Below are 19,475 nucleotides of genomic sequence, written 5' to 3'. Positions count from 1 at the left end.
TTTTTGACCAATCTATTGTAAAAATTAATTAAAAATTGCAAGCAGCAAAGGTTTTCGTCGATGCCATTTTAATAAAAGGTCCCATAACGATAAAGAAGCATTATCCACACCGTTTAGAGCTGAAAAACCATCAGTCTCAGGAACTGCTGAAGTAGCTGAAACCAAAATCATCGCGCCTTAAAAAGCAGATGTAAAGGCACAATCATCATCAGAGAAAATTGAGGACAGAGCACCGTCCTAACATAAAAGTATCCAGACGAATCAAGTAAAAAGTCATCGACAGAGCAACTAATGCTAGGGATTCACAAATTTTGGCCTGTTTTTCTGAATATATAACACTTAAGACGTTCAAAAAATCCGTGTAAAGACCGATATTTTCAAGAAAACGGTTCGCTCTTTACTATGTGAGAGCAAAAAAACGGCTGAAAGTTTTCCTCTATGGGATCACATTTATAGTGTAGGTATCTATGTATTATTTTTTTCGGTCACTTCATATAAAAACTTCGTATAGAAGAGGTGGTTGTAGAAACTTAGGAAAGGGCTCATTCGAGCGGATATTGAAAGTTCTAGTTTCCCTTTTTAAGAGTCTAAACTGATTGGATCAAAGAAAAATACAATTTTTGCGAAAACATAATTTTTTGGTATTTATTAATAAGAGACGGAACTAAACAATCATTTGTTTTAAGAAACTAAATAACTTAACTATCTACTCTACTTTTCGTAATAAAATAGCTAACAGTTCGACGACATCACAAAACTGTCAAAACTCATTACAACTAAGAAAAAAGGGTAAATCACATCAAGTGGAGTAGTAAAACCGGAAAAATACAAGTATATATCGAATGAAAACCAAACCAAAAAAAAAAGGAAGAAAGGAACAGAGAAACAAAAACAGGAAAAGATACTGGATCGAAAGAGGGAAGGAATACAGCGGCAAAAACAAGGATAAATTCATAAAACTATCAGAGTAAATTGAGGTTGAGGCACAATTAACAGTGTCATCGTTTGTGCAAGGTTTTCGCTAATAAGAGCGAGTTAAAAAATCAAAGGCTTTTTGCTTCATGTGATATATCCATGGTACAAGACCCGAACTTTACAGATACTTTGAAGCAGAGATTCCGATTCTAACTTATAGAAAGACTATTTCTTCAAAAAACTATGCAACTTCTAATATTTTTTGTCCTGCGATGGTGCAGTGGATTTGGTCTCAGCTTGGCAACACGGGACCCAGCGTTCAAACTCAGCTGTAGCAACACACTGCAGGGCCGATGTAATGCCACCGGTAACGCAAGCAACTGGGACAAAATCTCACAAAAATAAAATTTGATACCGCTAAATAGCTTCTGAATTTCCTAGTCATTTTACAGAGCCCCAAATCTTAACATTTTCAGAAAGGACACCTACCCCCTAGATGAAAAGCCAATAAAGTATGTATGGTGAGAAATACTTGCTTCGCTTCGGGCTTTGGGTATCCTTTATCTACCGTCACATTATTTTTTTCAGATCTGAAGATTATGCTTGAAATGACTGTCCCCGACCCTCTAGCTTGTTCCCCTGGATTCTCACCACGCGGCGACGTTGGCCACGCTGCATCAACAAATTATCATCACACACTGAGTCTTCATTATCTCTTGACTCAATAGTGGAAATAATTACCGTTTATAATCAAACAAACTTAATTCCTTAAGGTGCATTCATAAAATGCTAATACAGTCAATTAGTGCGATTGTATTGTAGACGGTGAAACGGTGTAACGTTTTATCTTTCCATTTAAACGTTATGGCATGCTATAGGCGTATTAGGAAACTGTTAAAAACACCGAAAAACTTTCTGAACTGCAGTTCAGAAAAATCATTGCAGCAGGGCAAGAAGAATGATCCAAATTCATTGGATAATAACCTTGTAAAGATTTTCTATGGTGAAAAAAATAGCCCCGTCATTTAAAGGGCTAGTAGAAAAAAGTGTGAATATTCTCACAAAATGAAACTAAGGCAAAAACACTACCTTCATCGAGTTCCACAAAGTATTTGAGCTAGACGCACTGAAAGCGAAAAACCACAAAAGAAACCACGAGTTTGCGAGGGCCTTAGTGCGGTTTATAGTTTAGATCGCATTTTCACTGTATCTGGACCGTAAGTCGCCAAGAACTAAAGGAATAACTAAGCGCATTTACAGCAGCCTTGTCAATTTACTTTAATTTAACAACTTAGATTCAATCCACCAGGACATATTTGTCTTTAATTCAAGGACAACAAGATCTCCAGAAAGTTGTTTTTTGGACAGACAATTTATCTATATGATACTAGTCACTGTAACAGTTAAGACTCAAGTACAAGAGGCAAATATATAATCTAAAAACCTGCTTTTTCACAAGCAGCTCGTAAACTAATCCAGTCTACTCGATGCACTCGATCTGCTAGCTACTTATGAAACGCTCTGGAGACAGTTGAACTGACGGCGACTTCTAACACCACTCTCAGTCTTTTAAACGAGATAGCTTGTAACTGACCACGTACACTCACATCGATGTTGTCAACGCGGTACAGTTGTATCGTTTTGGGTACAATTTAGATGTCCTGGCCCAATGCGGCATATTTGGATATTTTTTGGTATACAACAAATTTTAAGTACATTCTGGTTTTACTTGTTCCTTTCTGACTCGAACACCTGCTCAAGTTTTAGTTTATCACGAATTTTCGTCTTATTACGACAAATTTTTAGCCTAGGGTTCAGATGGTACAAATTCATCTCCAGGTGTGCAATTTTAGTCGGGAAACTGGTACAGTTTCTTTGAAAGCGTTGACAACGCTAACTCATATTAGCGTATGTACAAGTTACTAGTTATAAAATATTGAAGTGATTTTAAAGACATTAGCCTCAACAGCAGACGACAACACATAGTTCCCAACCACCAGCTAGTTGGCAACTGAGCAAGTGGGAAATGTTCTGCCTGCTCGACTTCTTGTGTACTCGCCGACTTATTAGCGTGCAAACTCCCCCGTGTAGTTGAAGCTTTACTTTTTGAGCTATCAAACCTACATCAGCTTATGAAAACTGGACACTTCTTCTGAGAAATTGGAAATCGAGAATGTTATAGAGGAAAAGTTAAATTAGGGGTAAAACTAACCTGCCCAAAAGATCCTTTACCAATCAGCGAATCAATTTCATATCTATCCAGGAACTTTTCTCCGTGTCGAATAATGTAGTCGTGATTATCGTCGTCAAAACCGTCATTGTAAACTTTCCTCTCTTTTTTTGTCGTGTGACTTGTTGAAGTATCTTCAGTATGAACCGGCTGAGCTCGCCGCTTCTTTTTTGCATAATACACCTATATAGACACAATAAATTAGCAAATTTTCCTCGTTTAATGATTTAAATCAGTACAAATTTATCAAGTCAGGCTATCTTTAATTCAAAGACTTACGTGGAGAAATCTGGATTTTAGAGTGTACACACTAAATTCAAACCTGAATATGTAGCTTTTGTACAAGCAATGGCCCTATACATATACAAACACAAATAAGCTATTTTTCGGTTGGGTATATCGACATTTTCCTCAAGAAGGCTTCTCTACCAGAAATATAATGGGACACATCCATGGTGAAAAAAATACATTAATTGAGCCATCCATGTTGTCAACAAAAAGCAATAAAGTTTTTTGTGGGAGTTTAAGTTCAGCTTGTAATTTAAGATAATTTTCCGTATTTTCTTATTCAATGCAACCACTATAACTCAAGCTTCAATAGTTCAAGCCCAACTCTTTATACTGGGAGTGAGGCATAAAAATGATGATAGTAGAAATAATAATAAATAAAACTAACATGAAATTGTAATATGGCAAAACGTAGAAATTTGCAGTACCCCGTATCAATGCATTTTCCATTAAGTATTTCTAACATTAAAGTCAAGTTTCCTTACGTATTACTCACAAGGCAGGCATGTGTGTAGTCATTTTTTGACAGTTGACGCAGGATAAATTTGGGAAAGTAGAAACAGACGAAGAAAAATGGAAAAGAGGTGAATTAAATGAACTTGTCCCAAAAGCATAAAAAACCTTGATTTTTTTTCTACGTATTGTTGAAACTATTATATACTGTCAGCTGAAAAGTTGGTACTTATCTGTTAAATGGAATACACCCAATAAGTGAAGTTAGGTTAATCCTAATGAAATATACCAAAACATGATAATATAATCCTTTAGAAAAAAAATTATGGAAACTAAGACAAATAATTGCGGAAAGCAGGCCGTGCAGAACACTATATTAAACACCTAACCACTAACCACCTCTATATATTAAATATTTTGTAAAAAAAAAAAATATACATAAATCGTAGTTTTCTCACTCAAAACGGTCAAGTCATAACCGATCCAGGAAGGGAAACCCGATTCTGTTAGATCTTACACAGCATAATTCTTGAGCGTTCCGTTAAACAGAAAAGTACCAAAAGTTTCATACAATTGCTAGTTCAGCGACTATTTACAGCTAGTATTTGCTTTTGCAGTTGTAACTGAGGTTATAATTACTTATTTTTAAAAAATAGCACCAAATTCAAATGTCAGTGGTTCTCTATACCCAGCCCCACGTGGCCTATTCGTAAACTGATTCGCCTTGTGAAAGAAAAAAAAACATTTTTCTCAAAATTTATTAACCTCAAAACAATCTCCCAAGGAAGCTACACATAAACTATCAAAACAAAAAATAGAGGCGAGACCCCCCTTACATTCGGGTATTTTCATACTTACGCATTTGATGCTCAGACATAGGTCTACTGAAAACTGAAAGAAATTTAGGGGTATCTGCCGGTAATTGTTCTAGTGTGCTCTAGAAGGTAAGTCCAGTCCTACCTACGATTTTAAAATTTCATCAAACTCATTTATTTTATTGCAAGACATAAAGAATGAACCTAAAGTCACCACTTTTCTTTTTCAGAAAACAATTCCATCTTCCACAAAGCGCATCTTTAAGTACGGATTTGCAGTGACTCAACATATTTGCAAAGTTTCCTTCACAATCAAGTGACCAAGAATTACAGGTCTCAACGCTACGTTATCCATGACGTCGTTACATTCTCTGGCAAGCAGTTTTTAAATAGACATTTAAAAGCGTGAGAAATCCGGAAGTATCAAACAGTCTCGAGACTGTTATGGCTGGAGGCATCTTCATGGTTTTTGGCTCTGCTGAAATTCCCGTGAGTATTACGCCTGTAAACAACCCCGTCAAAGTATCTTGTGGGATTATGAACGCCTATCAACTGAGTAATGCTAAATGTATGATAGCTTGAAATTCCTGTCTTAAAAGGCAACAAGTAGAGAGGTCAAATGTACAACTCAAGTTACAATTTGACTTACTAGATAATTGTAATAAAGAATAAAGCAACCAAAATTTACCACTTTTCCCTTCTTCTATTTACACTACCTTAGCAAAAGAGCTTATCCAATAAAGAAACTGAAACTAGTATTAGACGTAGGATTTAAAAAGATATATATATATATATATATATATATATATATATATATGGTACTTGTCTATCATTAAATAAAGAAAACGATTTTTTGAAACTGAAAGTAAGGAGCGATGTTAAAACTTACAACGAACAGAAATTATTCCATACATGAAAGGGCTGTCCCCTCCTCAACGCCCCGCTCTTTACGCTGAAGTTTGATTTATCGAAACTCTACTTTTTAGAACAAGAACAAACTTAAGCGTAAAGAGCGGGGCGTTGAGGAGGGGACAGCCTCTTTCATATAAGGAATAATTTCTGTTCGTTTCAAGTTTTAGTGTCGCTCCTTACTTTCAGTTTAAAAACTGTTGTTTTTTTTTCTTATCGTTTTTGAATTAATGCAGGTTTTGAATTTGGCTCACCGTATATGAACGATTAAAACAAATTTTACATGCTAATTTTACTTGTTTTGAACTAATAATAACCCAAGTTTGATTGATTTTTTTTTTTAGTTGTTTCAGAATGACTCCTCAATCACAAAGGTTGTTTAATTGAGAATAATATCCTCTTTTAAAAGTTAAAAAATAAACTTTAGCGTAAGGGCAAGTTATTGAGGAAAGACAACCCCCTCAAGTAGGTAATATTTTCTGTTCGTTTGAAGTTTTAATGTTGCTTCTTACTTTCAGTTGAAAAAACTTGTTTTTTATTTAACTGCTGATCATTTTTAAATAATTTCGGGAAATCCAGCTCCACTCCATGGAAAATTTCCTTCCCCCCCGAAAAATTTATTCATGGAAAGATTCTCCCACGTAACTTAAATTAGCGATATTTACTGAACTAATTCTGTAATACAGAGTAGCAGAACGGCCAGAGAGGTCAAAACTGTTTTTATTGAAAATGAAAGTCACAAGCTGTACAATTCTCAAATGATTGAAATGAATTAAAGAAAAGATCTTTAAAAGATATACGTAATAATTTATTTTCGTTTTAAGTTTTAATTTTATTCCTTACTTTCAGTTGGAAAAAAAACTTGTTTTTGTATTTTTTTTAAAAACTTTTTTTTTATCATAGTTATGAAGCTGCTTAAGATTAGCCAGAAAACAAAACAAACAAATGATTGCTTATATCGGCCATTATTTAACAAAATTGGAACTTTGGCGTAAAGAGCGGGGTATTGACGAGGGGGAGAACTTCCTCATATGCGTAATATGATAATATGAGGGGTTTTTTTACCTCGTTAATGCCTCGCTTTTACGCTAAAGTTCAAATTCTGTTCTAATTCGTTAAAAATAACCCCCGAATCACAAAGGCCGTTAAATTAGAATAATTAGCTCTTTTGAAATTGCTAAAAATACTTTAGCGTAAAGAGCGAGGTATTGACGAGGGGCCGAACACCCCCTAATTTCTGTTCGTTTTAAGTTTTGATATTGCTCCTTACATTCAGTTGAAAAACTTGATTTTTATTTAATTTCAGATTGTTTTTAAAATATTGCTGGGAAATCCAGCACCCCCTTCATGGAAATTCTCTTCCCTTACGAAAAATTCCTCCATGAAAAGATTCTCCCACGTAACCAAACCCCCCAGGCTCCCACCAGAAAAATTCCCCTGAAACGTATGTATACTTACCAATACCCAATACTATATGTAAACAATGGGCAAAGTTCATAACTAACAGCCTGAGACCAGTGTATATAAAGACTACGAAAAAGTCAGTGACTTATATTACTAAAAGAAAGAACTACTAGAAAAAAAACACCATTTGAGTTAAGGTAATAAATTAATTCTTAGACTAATCTTAATGATAAGATATTTTACTCAGGGGAGGGGGATATAATTCCTTGAGGCTACCAAACAGCACACAACTATAATCCTCGTTGTTGTCTCCAATTCCCAGAGATTACCAGACAGTCTCAGAACAATAATTCTATTATCGTTGTATTACACATATTGGGGCTAATCGTCGATTTACATCCAAATAACCACTTTGCCTAATTACTGACTAGCATTAAGCATGGACTCTGTTTCTAGGTCGGAGGGGTATTATTTGGGAAAGGTCTTTAAATAGCGATTATTTAATAAAAATTGCGTTTTTTTGTATTTTATACATTCCAGAGGGGGACAGGGGACCGGTTTCTTCTCCTTTTGAAAATACTTTTTTACGAACAGCTTGTAGCTGCAACCTGCACCAACAGGACTAGATACTTCTGTCATTCATTCAGACCTATTCATTCACCAAGCCATAATTGCGCTACTGCTTCAGACTTTTTATTAGACAATAATCTAAACTTGCTTTGAAAATATGAAAACTTTCCTTTCTTCAGGCATTTTCATTTCCTTTCTCCAGTAATTTTTAAACAGAAGACATTAGAACCATAAGACAGTAAGAAAATAGCACCCCAACATGTCCAATGTTGGACATTGGACAAATTTGGACAACATGTCCAAACACACAAGAAAACTATTAACTTCCTAGTTAGTGAATCTTAATTGTTCAAATCTTCATTGCGTCCATGGACCACCTGCACAGCCTCTTCCACAAATGCAGTGAATGCTGGTCAATCTTCACCTAAATCGAATACATCAAGACAAACAGGTTTGATTAGAAAAAAAAATGATATGATACAATATTGGAAGGGATTCACTATAAAAACTTCGCATAAAAAGCTGTAACCGACATAGGGCAGATAAGATAGAGTCTATTTTCGAGAAGAATATAAACTTTAATCGGCTAAGTTAATTTTTAGATAAGCAAAGCTAAAAAACGCAAAATGACAGATTAAATGGCATCCCTGGTCTACAGACCAGACCAATATAAAAAACTTCGATCGTCAAATAAATGAACACACTAGAACAAAATAGAAAAAAAAGGTTGAAATATTGAGAATAAGCAAAAAAGTATAAAACATACCGTCAGTGGGTAAAAGGAGCCAAAATTCAACAGCAAAAGTCATTGGCTAACTTAAAAGGCAACTGGATGAGATTTGAGAAAAAAAAAAACTGATTCTGTAACAAGAGGCTCGGGGACATAATGGGTCACGCTTTCCCGAGCTATTCGTTATACTGCAGAAATACCTACATAGTATTGGACCCTATTACCACGTCGATTAGAAAATTTTTACTTAGTCATTATTAGACTTACGATTTCGTTCACTGTTCAACCATTTAGCCACAAAATTAATACATTTTAACTGTTATGGAATATGCAAATCTTTCTGATTCTGACCATGTCTCTGTCATGATGCAAGAAGTTCTGTGTCATTTTTTTTTTTAACAGGTCTGCATTAATGTAGTGGTAATTCCAATGTGTTGTCTGTGTTCCTGGCTCAGCTTTGACCATGTTGCTGTTGTACACTGGGTCTAAAACTATACTAGAACGACAAGCCGAATTGCATCCTCTCATCACGATAGTATCGTTTTCCTTTCACTTTATCAACCTAATAAATGAAATGTTAATGGAAAAATCGAATGTCCAAGAGCATTTACACGAAAATGATAATCATTTTTTTTTTTACTTTTAAATTCCCCTCCCTCTCCTCTTCATTATGGAAAAAAATAAATAAAATAAAGTGGATTACCTCGTTTATATGCTTATAGGTTTTTATCAAATCAACAGATAGTTTCCTAAGTGGTGCTGATGCAGGGTCACGAAATTTCACCGGGATGCGTGCCTGCATTGTTAGCATATCCAAAGTTGCAACTCCTGCACCAGTCTCGATAAGGGGCAGACGTGTGTACATTGCTGATGTTCCACTGCCACTAAGACCAGGGTGTCCACCATTCGGTAGGGCAACACGTTCTTGAAAAATAAAAAGTATTAATGTTTGAATTAAGCCCGCTAGTACTAAATAGATTGTGGCAGTACGTAGTATCATATGCATACAAGTCAAGGGGATCAAGTGGTAGTATTAGCGAATCCCGAAAATCTGGGATCATTAAACGGTTTTTAGGTGGTCAAAAAGAATCGTCTTATTTGACCGCAATTTTTACTTGGAGGGCAGTAGGGACTTAGCCAGAGGAGGGTAAGAAGGGAGTCTTATAAGTCCAGAAACCACCCCTCCCCCTTGGAAGAGAAGCCCTGTAGCTTACCAGAATAGATACACTGAATAACAAAATCATCTAAATCCTACGTGCATAGGTCTACATAAAACTGCACATGGAAGCTGTAGTCCCCCTTCCTTGAACAAAAGCATTTTGACTTATTCTGCTCCTAAAATCGTTCTCCGAGTCATCCCTAATAAAAACTGAAAAATGTCTATATTCTAACCTCTCATTTCCACACCTAATTGCATGTGTTCCTCAATAGCCTAAGCACGCGTTGGAGCCTAGAAAAACACGGTTATTATAACTTCTGGCAGAAAAAAGGCTTTCGTGTCATCTCCAGATCTTCATTCATTCAACAGCGTTTTTATGTAGGGCAAAACTAGTCTTCCATTGTAATATTGGGAAACGAAACTAGACCATTTCACAGTTACATTTACGAATCTTTGTACCGTATAAGGAAACGGGGGACAAATTATGAGATACTTTCGATTAAAAAAATTCTTGACAAAAGCTAACCGTTCAACCAAAAACCATGCACTAACAAGGCCCCCAGTTTGGCTGATGCACGAAGATACGGTTGTCTTAGTGATTAGGTACTTAGATGAGGCAACGACGTCCGTGGGGTTGTATATGAACTTAATTCAATTTATACATATTACACACTTCAGTAAGCCTACATGGAACCATTGGACTAGCTTGCCAGAGACTTCTGAACAGACAACAATGGGTAGGAGAATTAGGAAGGATAACTAGTAGTGTTAATGCCTCACTCTCTCTAGACGAAACACACAGAAGAAAGTAATGTTTATTTTCTGTCCCCTAATCCTCCTCGTACGAACAAAACATATAGAACTCTTGACTAAAAAAAAAAAAAAAAAAATAGAACAATAGTAGAGAGCGATATTAGAATATCAGACGAGCAGACATCTGTCTGAGGCGTCATACTACGGGCGGACTCACCAAAATAAGTCAAGACTAAGGGCATAAAAGCATGCTGTGTACGAGGCGTTGGCCCATACTCAATCCAAATGCCTTTCAATGATAAAAATACCATTCCCACTTACACTGCTTGAAAATAGGGCTGGGAAAATATATACCCTTTTCAAAGTTAAAATGGAAATCCTACATTTTGCATTGAAAGTTAAAAACAAAATATACCGCATTATCAAACAGTTCGTGGTAACGAACTGTAGTAAGGAGCGACCCGGCTCAATAGTAAACTAAACTCTAAAAAACGGAATTTCGATGCTAAAAGATATATCAAAAGAATCGAATTTTCACGCTGATTCTAAATATATAAGTTTCAATTAATTTAGTCTTTGTCATCAAAAGTTACGAGCCTGAGAAAATTTGCCTTATTTTGGAAAATAGGCGGAAACATCCCCTAAAAGTCATAGAATCTTAACGAAAATCACACCATCGCATTCGGCGTATCAGAGAACCCTATAGCAAAATTTCAAGCTCCTATCTAAAAAAAATGTGGAATTTCGTATTTTTTGCCAGAAGACAAATCACGGGTGCGTGTTTATTTGTTGTTTTTTTTTTCAGGGGTCATCGTATCGACCAAGTGGTCCTAGAGTGTCGCAAGAGGGCTCATTATTACGGAAATGAAAAGTTCTAGTGCCCTTTTTAAGTGATCAAAAAAAATTGGAGGGCACCTAGGCCCCCTCCCACGCTATTTTTTTCCAAAAGTCAACGGATTAAAATTTTGAGATAGCCATTTTGTTCCGCATAGTCGAAAACCATAATAACTATGTCTTTGGGAATGACTTACTCCCCCACAATCCCTGGGGGAGGGGCTGCAAGTTACAAACTTTGACCAGTGTTTACATATAGTAATGGCTATTGAAGTGTACAGACGTTTTCAGGGGGATTATTTTGGTTTGGGGGGTGGGATTTATGGGAGGGGGCTATGTTGGAGGATCTTTCCTTGGAGGAATATGTCATGGGGGAAGAAAAATTCAATGAAAAGGGCGAAGGATTTTCTAGCATTACTATAAAAAAACAATGAAAAAATAAACATGAAAACGTTTTTTCAATTGAAAGTAAATTTAATTGAAAGTTTTGAAAGTTTTTTCAATTGAAAGTTAATTTTAAAGGAATAGCATTTAAATTTAAAACGAACAGAGATTATTACGCATATGAGGGGTTCTAAAAATACTTAGCATAAAGAGCGAGGTATTTAGGAGGAGATAAATACCTCGCTCTTTATGCTAAAGTATTTTTAGTAATTTCAACTACTTATTCCACGGCCTTTTTGATTCAGGGGTCATTCTTAAAGAATTGGGACAAAACTTACGATTTAGTGTAAAGAGCGAGGTATTAACGAGGGTAAAAACCCCTTCGTACACATAATAAAAATATAAGAATATAAAAGTTTGTTACGTAAGTTAATTCTTAAGTTACGCATATTTTTTACTAATAAAAACGTTCGTTAAAAATTAAAAGTTCTAGTAGCCTTTTTAAGTAACCGAAAAATTGGAGGGCAGCTAGGCCTCCTTCCACACCCCTCATTTCTCAAAATCGTCTGATCAAAACTAAGAGAAAGCCATTTAGCCAAAAAAAAAATTAATATACAAATTTCATTTCAATAATTTATGTGCGGAGAGCCAAAATCAAACATGCATTAATTCAAAAACGTTCAGAAATTAAATAAAATAAAAAACTAGTTTTTTTAACTGAAAGTAAGGAGCGACATTAAAACTTAAAACGAACAGAAATTATTCCGTACATGAAATGGGTTGTCCCCTCCGCAATCCCTCGCTCTTTACGCTAAAGTTTGACTCTTTGCCACAATTCTACTTTTTAAAACAATTAAAAGCTTTAGCGTAAAGAGCGAGGGATTGCGGAGGGGACAACCCATTTCATATACGGAATAATTTCTGTTCGTTTTAAATTTTAATGTCACTCCTCACTTTCAGTTAAAAAAAACTAGTTTCTTTTATTTAATTTAAGGTAGGTTGACCTGGGCAACAGTATCGCTCATGTGTGAGTTTTTTTTAATATTTTGCGTTGTAATCGCGTGCTTGAATACAATTGAAAACACTAAGCGACAAACGAATAGTTGAACGCTTTCTGAATATAATAAAAGGCAAGAATTTTCATGCAGCAGAAATGTAATCCTTCCTCTACTTGAAGTAGTGAAAAAATTGAACATATGGGTTCACATATATGATAAATTCACTTATTTTACTTTTATTAACATCATATGTTCTATTCTTTCCTTATGATGCAACAGGTCATCCGCGCCCTTCGCAAGGAGGGTTCTCTTGCAATCGCCATGATATCCTCTATTTTAGACTTGTATTTGGCTGAGAAAACTTGAAGAACATGGACCTCTGATACATTTCCTTGAGAACATTCAGCCTAGTCGTCCAAATTACTCCTTTCAAGTCCCACGGTTTGGGCCAGGGATGAATTAAAACTATTTCAAGGCTGGAGGGTGGGGAATATGGGTCCATAGGATCCTTTGTACAAAAATATCCCCCCTAAAAACAACCTAGAATCTGACAAGAAATGAAAAAGAAATCAATGATCTTCGGCGTTAAAGAGGAGTCAATAAATGTACCCCCTATACAGAACAAGAGCTAAGAGCTCATATGGCACTTGTGACGAGGCGAGAAGAGCTAAGAGACAAGAGATCATATGATATGAGCTCTAACAAAATTCTATAAATCAATAGATTGATTTAAAAAGGAAAATAAGAGGCTTAATGCCGGTCAGGATTTAAAATAAGAGCTCTGAGTCACGATGTCCTTCTAAATATCAAAATTCATTAAGATCCGATCCCCCACTCGTAAGTTATAAATACCTAATTTTTTCTAATTTTTCTTCTCCCTTTAGCCCCCCATATGGTCGAATCTGGGAAAACGACTTTATCAAGTCAAATTGTGCAGCTCCCTGACACGCCTACCAATTTTCATCGTCCTAGCACGTCCAGAAGCACCAAACTCGCCAAATCACTGAACCCCTCCCCCCAACTCCTCCAAAGAGAGCGAATCCAGTACGATTCTGTCAATCATGTATCAAGGACATTTGTTTATTCTATCCACTAAGCTTCATCCCGATTCCTCCACTCCAAGTGTTTTTCCAGGATTTCCCCCTCCAACTCCTCCAAATGTCAAAAGATCTGGTCGGGATTTGAAATAAGAGCTCTGAGACATGAATTCCTTCTAAAAATCAAATTTCATTAAGATCTGGTCACCCTTTCGTAAGTTACAAATACCTCAATTTTCAAAATTAACCCCCCCCCCCCAATTCCACCAAAGAGAGCAGATCCGATCCGGTTATGTCAGTCGCGTATCTTAGAAAGGTTTCTATTCTTCCCATCCAGTTTCATCCTGATCTGACCTCTTTAAGCATTTTCTAAGATTTCAGGTCCCCCAACTGCCCCCCCATTACGCTTGATCCGGTTGAGATTTAAAATAAGAGATCTGAGTTAGGAGGGCCTTCTAAATATGAAGTTTCATGAAGATCCGATCACTCCTTCGTAAGTTAAAAATACGTAATTTTTTTCTTATTTTTCAGAATTAAAAATAGAGCGGATACGTTCCAATTATTTTAAATCACGCATGTAAGACTTCTGCTTATTTTTCCCACCAAGTTTCATCCCGATCCCTCCAATCTAAGCGTTTTCCATGATTTTAGGTTACCCCACCCCAAACTTCCCCCAATGTCACCAGATCCGGTCAGGATTTAAAATAAGAGCTTTGAGACACGATATCCTTCTAAATTTCATTGAGATCCGATCACCCGTTCGTAAGTTAAAAATCCCACATTTTTTTTATTTTTCAGAAATACCCCCCCCCCCCCCCCGAACTACACCAAAGAGAGCGGATCCGTTCCGATTATGTCAATCATGTACCTGGGACTTGTGCTTATTTTTCCCATCAAGTTTCATCCCGGTCCCTCCACTCTAAGTGTTTTCCAAGATTTTAGGTTTCCCCCCTCCAACTCCTCCTAATGTCATCAGATCCGGTCGGGATTTAAAATAATAGCTCTGAGACACGATATCCTTCCAAACATCAAATTTCATTAAGATCCCATCACCCGCTCATAAGTTAAAAATACTTCATTTTTTCTATTTTTTACGAATTAACCGAGCCCCCACTCCCCCCCCTAGATGGTCAAATAGGGAAAACGACTATTTCTAATTTAATCTGGTCCGGTCCCTGATACGCTTGCCAAATTTCATCGTCCTAGCTTACCTAGAAGTGCCTAAAGTAGCAAAAGCGGGACCGACAGACCGACAGACAGACAGACAGACCGACAGAATTTGCGATTGCTATATGTCACTTGGTTAATACCAAGTGCCATAAAAACTGACATGCCACTTTGCTATGTTAAGTTTACAAAATTTCTCCATTGTCAAACAATGGTATGTAGTAAGGAGTTCTCAGTCAGGCAGACACGCAGGAAATTGTTTCGGAGATGTTATTTAATTAAATATAACACTTAAATAGACAAAAAGGATTCTGAAAGCTTGAACTTCTAGATTCATCCTAGTTGAGGGTAATCCGGTCGTTTCGTCTTTAGTGCCATCTATTAGGGGGGGGGCACACTGCACCTAGTTTTTTATTCTCACGGAGATTCTGAAAAATACTTTTTTTTTGCCAATATCCTTAGAGTGGGTTTTTTCCTTTTAGCAAAAATACTAAAAAAAAAAAAATGTCCCCTTAATTTTCGTTAATTGATACCGCTGTTCATATTCCCATTTCGTCTTTTAACCTTCATTTCAACTTATATTTGAACAGGTCGGAAACTGAATAGGTATACTTACAGAAAGTCGCACTCACTATTTATGGGTTAATTTTGTCCTTAGTTCGACAAGGGACAGATTAGGTAAATTTAGCATAGCAAAGTGGCATGTCAGCTTATCGGCACAGTGTGCACGTTTATTGCTTTTTGCTTATCGCGCAAAGCACAAGGTAAAACCTATCGATGTCTATATATGCTTTCTTATGGTCATCCTTTCTTGAAAAGCTATGCGGTAACAGGGGCAACACTTTTAGTAGTTACTCAACCTCCAATCCTCTGCAAAACTTAGTAGAACGACAAAATATTTTCCAGAAACCCTCCCCCAGATGAATTCGTGTAAAAACTACTTCTGCTACTACTTACAACTCACCGCAGCACCAAGTCACCTGAGACCAATACAACTACCAACACTCCTCCTCAGTCCCAATTTATCCGAAGCTTCCCTGTTTGTCCCCTTACCCCGGTGCTTGATAGGATGCATATTTAAAATCTAATGTCTGTTTCGAAATATTTTAGCATCTTTCCCCCAAAATTCATTGATATTTCTGCTTAATTCCGTCGCTGTTAAGTATATCATTTGGTTTATTTTATCTATTCATCGCGAATTAATTATCGATCCTAAGGGGCAAGTTTTTTCGGTTCATGGAAATGTTTTCCCCTTGGAAACAAGAAAAAATAAACAGGCAGTGACTAGAGTCAGAAACTTAAAAGTGAGGTCAACCTTTAAGAGAGTCCGGAGACTTTTGACAGAAAAAAAGTCTACAAATGTAATTATGTGAAACACTTGATAAATACTTAGGTGGGATTAGTTCACGATTTGATTGCACAAGCCACAGCAGTCCCTTGAGTTGCCGAGGAAGGTCCACTGAAAAGCACAAGGTCCAACTTTAAAATGTACAATTTGAGCAAATATGATGAAACCTTGGGGTTTTCACCTCCCACATCCCAGCTAGTTTGGGGCATGCTACTCGTCTATTACTTGTAGTTTATGTAAAATGCAGTCTGTAATCCACCAAACCATTTTGTTAATCTTACAAATGTATCAACTACGCCTTAAAAGTTACTAGTACTTAAAAGTCACTTCAGCACCCAGCCGCCTAAGACTATTAATCTTTACACGCCCCTCCTCTATCCCAATCTACCCAAAGGACCCCTTTTCTTCCTCTTTGATGGAGTTACTGTTTCCTCCAAATCATTTCTTTTAAACTTTTAGCATCCCACATGGGAACGACCTGTTTTTCGTCTGTTCCCAGGTGGAAGGCCAAAATCCACAATCTTTGGCAACATATTATCATTCATCTGCAAAACAAGATGTAACCACCTTTAACTTTCTTTCATTAGTCCGAGAAAGTATTTTTTTAACATTATTTTTCGTACTGATTATTGTTTAATACAGGGTTAGTCAAACGATTACCTTATACTATCCTCCGAGAATTCTTCTGGAAAATATTTAACAAGCATCTACCAGCTTTTCCAAGGGCCCATGTTTCAGAGCCATACTTGACCACTGTCATTACCCAGGTTTCCATTATTCTAATCTATTAGAATATTAATCTATTATTCTAATATACAAACTTATTTTCCAATTCTTCTAAATTCTTTTCTAATGCGGAAATAGTACTATAGAACAAGCTGCCTCAACATTTCTTTTGACCATTACGATCTCGATAACCAACATAATTAAGCCAGATTTTGTGTTTTATTCAATAGTTTCTAATTAAACTAAGTTTCTATTCTTTCATGGTTATAATAATCGAAAACAAAGAAGAGACTGAAGTATTCTTGTTTATTCTTTTTCGCTTTAGTTTTTACTTTCAATACTTTTTTAAGAATCTAATAATCGAATTTGTCAAATCCAGGAACGAAGTTAAACGTCTGATGCTCTCATCGCAAACTCCAGTACTAAAAGGTGAGGGCAGGGGAAAAATAAGAGTAGGAGAGTCAAAATAGACCTTAATAGAGAATTTGAAGAAAATCTTCAGTTCGAACATGCACTCTTTAATCCTGAAAAAATAAAGAAACTTCGAGAAAAGAAAATCATTGTAAGAAAAATTACCCCCTCCCCCTATCCCTTCTGAAGTCAGGTTGAGACTAATAGGGAAGACCATTAATAGGTCATACTTGAGTTCGTGGGCCAAAATTGCAATGAAGCACCGTTAAAACCTAAACTAGGCCAATAACAAAAAAGGGTGCTAACATCCCACCGCCCCATCCCCCTCTGACCTCGCTTATGGTGGAAATAGGGTACTAAATGATGGGATTTTACAATCCCGGGGTAATTTTCGGTCTCCTCGGACTTTAATCAATAGGAAACGACCATTCAATTTGGAAAATATTACAGAAATTTGAAATCGAGATTTTTTCTCTTTTCCCTGAAAAAGGGAGTATTTTTGCTCGGGGGATTTCGGATTTGTTACTAAGCAAATTTTCTGAAGATTTTGCTGGCAAAAAATCTTTTGCTCAAATGTTGGGCCAAAACCGTCTTTTATTGGATTAATTGAGCTTAAGGTAGCCTAGAACCCAAAACCAAGAAGTATTAGGAGCCTCCAGTCGGATGGAGGCTTTGTGGAAGTCTGGGCCTTTCCTATTGACTATATTATTTTCCAAACTAGAAGAGGTTCTCCTATCAACAGGGGGTTTACGTCCTCCATTAGCTATCCCAAGCCTATTACCTTTTATGTCCATGGCTGTAAATATCAGACTACAGTGCGGAAGTAGCCCTAAGCAAATAAAATAGTTAAAAAGAGGAACCCCAAAACAAAGAAATAAGTAAAACACAAAATAATATAATATATATATAATTAGAAATATTATATATATATTATATATAAATATATATGTATATATATAATATATATGTATATATATAATACATATATACAATTATATATATATATATATATATATATATATATAATACATATATGCATATATTATATATATATATATATATATATATATATATATATATATATATATATATATATATAATATATATATATACATATATATATATATATAATACATATATGCATATATTATATATATATATATATATATATATATATATATATATATATATATATATATATATATATATATATATATATATATATATATATATATATATATATATATATAGCAATCCTTGTATCCCCCTTATAAATGTTTGGCTATTTGCACCCAATTCTAGCGTCTTTTTCACCTTCAAGTCATCAGAGACGACGGTCCGATTACACATACATCCATGCAGTCGTACCGTTGCTTTTATTCACATCCTTGAATGAGAGACATGTAAACAAGGGGGTAATAAGTATTTTAGGCTAGTCGAGACATTAATCGATCAAACTATGGCATCTGGACTAGCTGCGATAACTAGTCAGGTGGTCAGGTAGGCTACTTCCACACAGACAAGATAACTATTGACAAGCTCAAAAACTGACATACCAGAAGAAATTTTAACGACTACCTGAAGGTAAAATTTTGCAAATGAAACTTTAGCCTGATAAAGAACAGAAACATACACGGAAAAATTGCTTCAAAGTCAAGAACAAAAAAAATCTTACATCGTGAAAAATCAAGCCAAAATGTGTACAAAGAGCCAATTTGAATATAAAAGAATACTTTCAAGTATATGTCAAAGGCCAGAAGTAAACCAGAAATAAAACTTAATCAATATTTTAAAACCAATCTCTGCAGCAGTCAATAAGCAGCCAATGTTGAGATACGAATTGTACGTCAACAAATCTCTCCTTGGGCTCCATCCACAGCATTTCATATCTTGTGCTATTTTTATTCATGAATATCTTCATGGTCAACTTCCCTCTTGTTTTTCGAAATTGTTACAACCCCGAGTTAGTGTAAATCTTCATGGAACTCGTAACCCTGAGGTTTTTACCACCCCATCGGGGTCTTCAAAAGCTTAATGAAAAGTCATTTGGATTAATTCTTCTTATTATTTTTTTTCCCCTTTTTTTACAAGTAATAATAGTAATATATATTAGTTGGCCAGTTCAATTGAGTGTAAATTAAAAAAAAAAAGTTTTGATATAACTATTTGCATTGTTCTGTTTTTTGTTTTTTTTTATGCTCTCCATTTTTATTTCCCTTATCTTATATTATGAATTTTAATAGATATGATTGTAACGTTTTTCCCTACATTCATAGGCCATGGAGCCTTTTGTGGGGGTATTACAAGAGATGCATATATTGATTAGTTGATATTAATAAAGTTG

The 19,475-nt window shown here is 35.7% G+C and overlaps 1 protein-coding gene across 1 annotated transcript in view; it reads right to left on the bottom strand.

The window, feature by feature from the left end:
* The window catches only part of LOC136029372 (serine/threonine-protein kinase minibrain-like), an 83,711-nt gene that overhangs the window by 37,741 nt on the left and 26,495 nt on the right, over nucleotides 1-19,475 (bottom strand). Inside the window, exons 3-4 of the mRNA XM_065707690.1 lie at nucleotides 9,018-9,238; nucleotides 3,128-3,328 (exon numbers count right to left, since the gene is read on the bottom strand). Coding sequence (XP_065563762.1) covers nucleotides 3,128-3,328; nucleotides 9,018-9,238 — 422 coding nt within the window. The remainder of the gene's footprint in view (nucleotides 1-3,127; nucleotides 3,329-9,017; nucleotides 9,239-19,475) is intronic.

Source organism: Artemia franciscana, chromosome 7 (genome assembly GCF_032884065.1).
Source record: "Artemia franciscana chromosome 7, ASM3288406v1, whole genome shotgun sequence".
Taxonomy (NCBI): domain Eukaryota; kingdom Metazoa; phylum Arthropoda; class Branchiopoda; order Anostraca; family Artemiidae; genus Artemia; species Artemia franciscana.
This window is presented reverse-complemented; position numbering and strand designations above follow the sequence as displayed.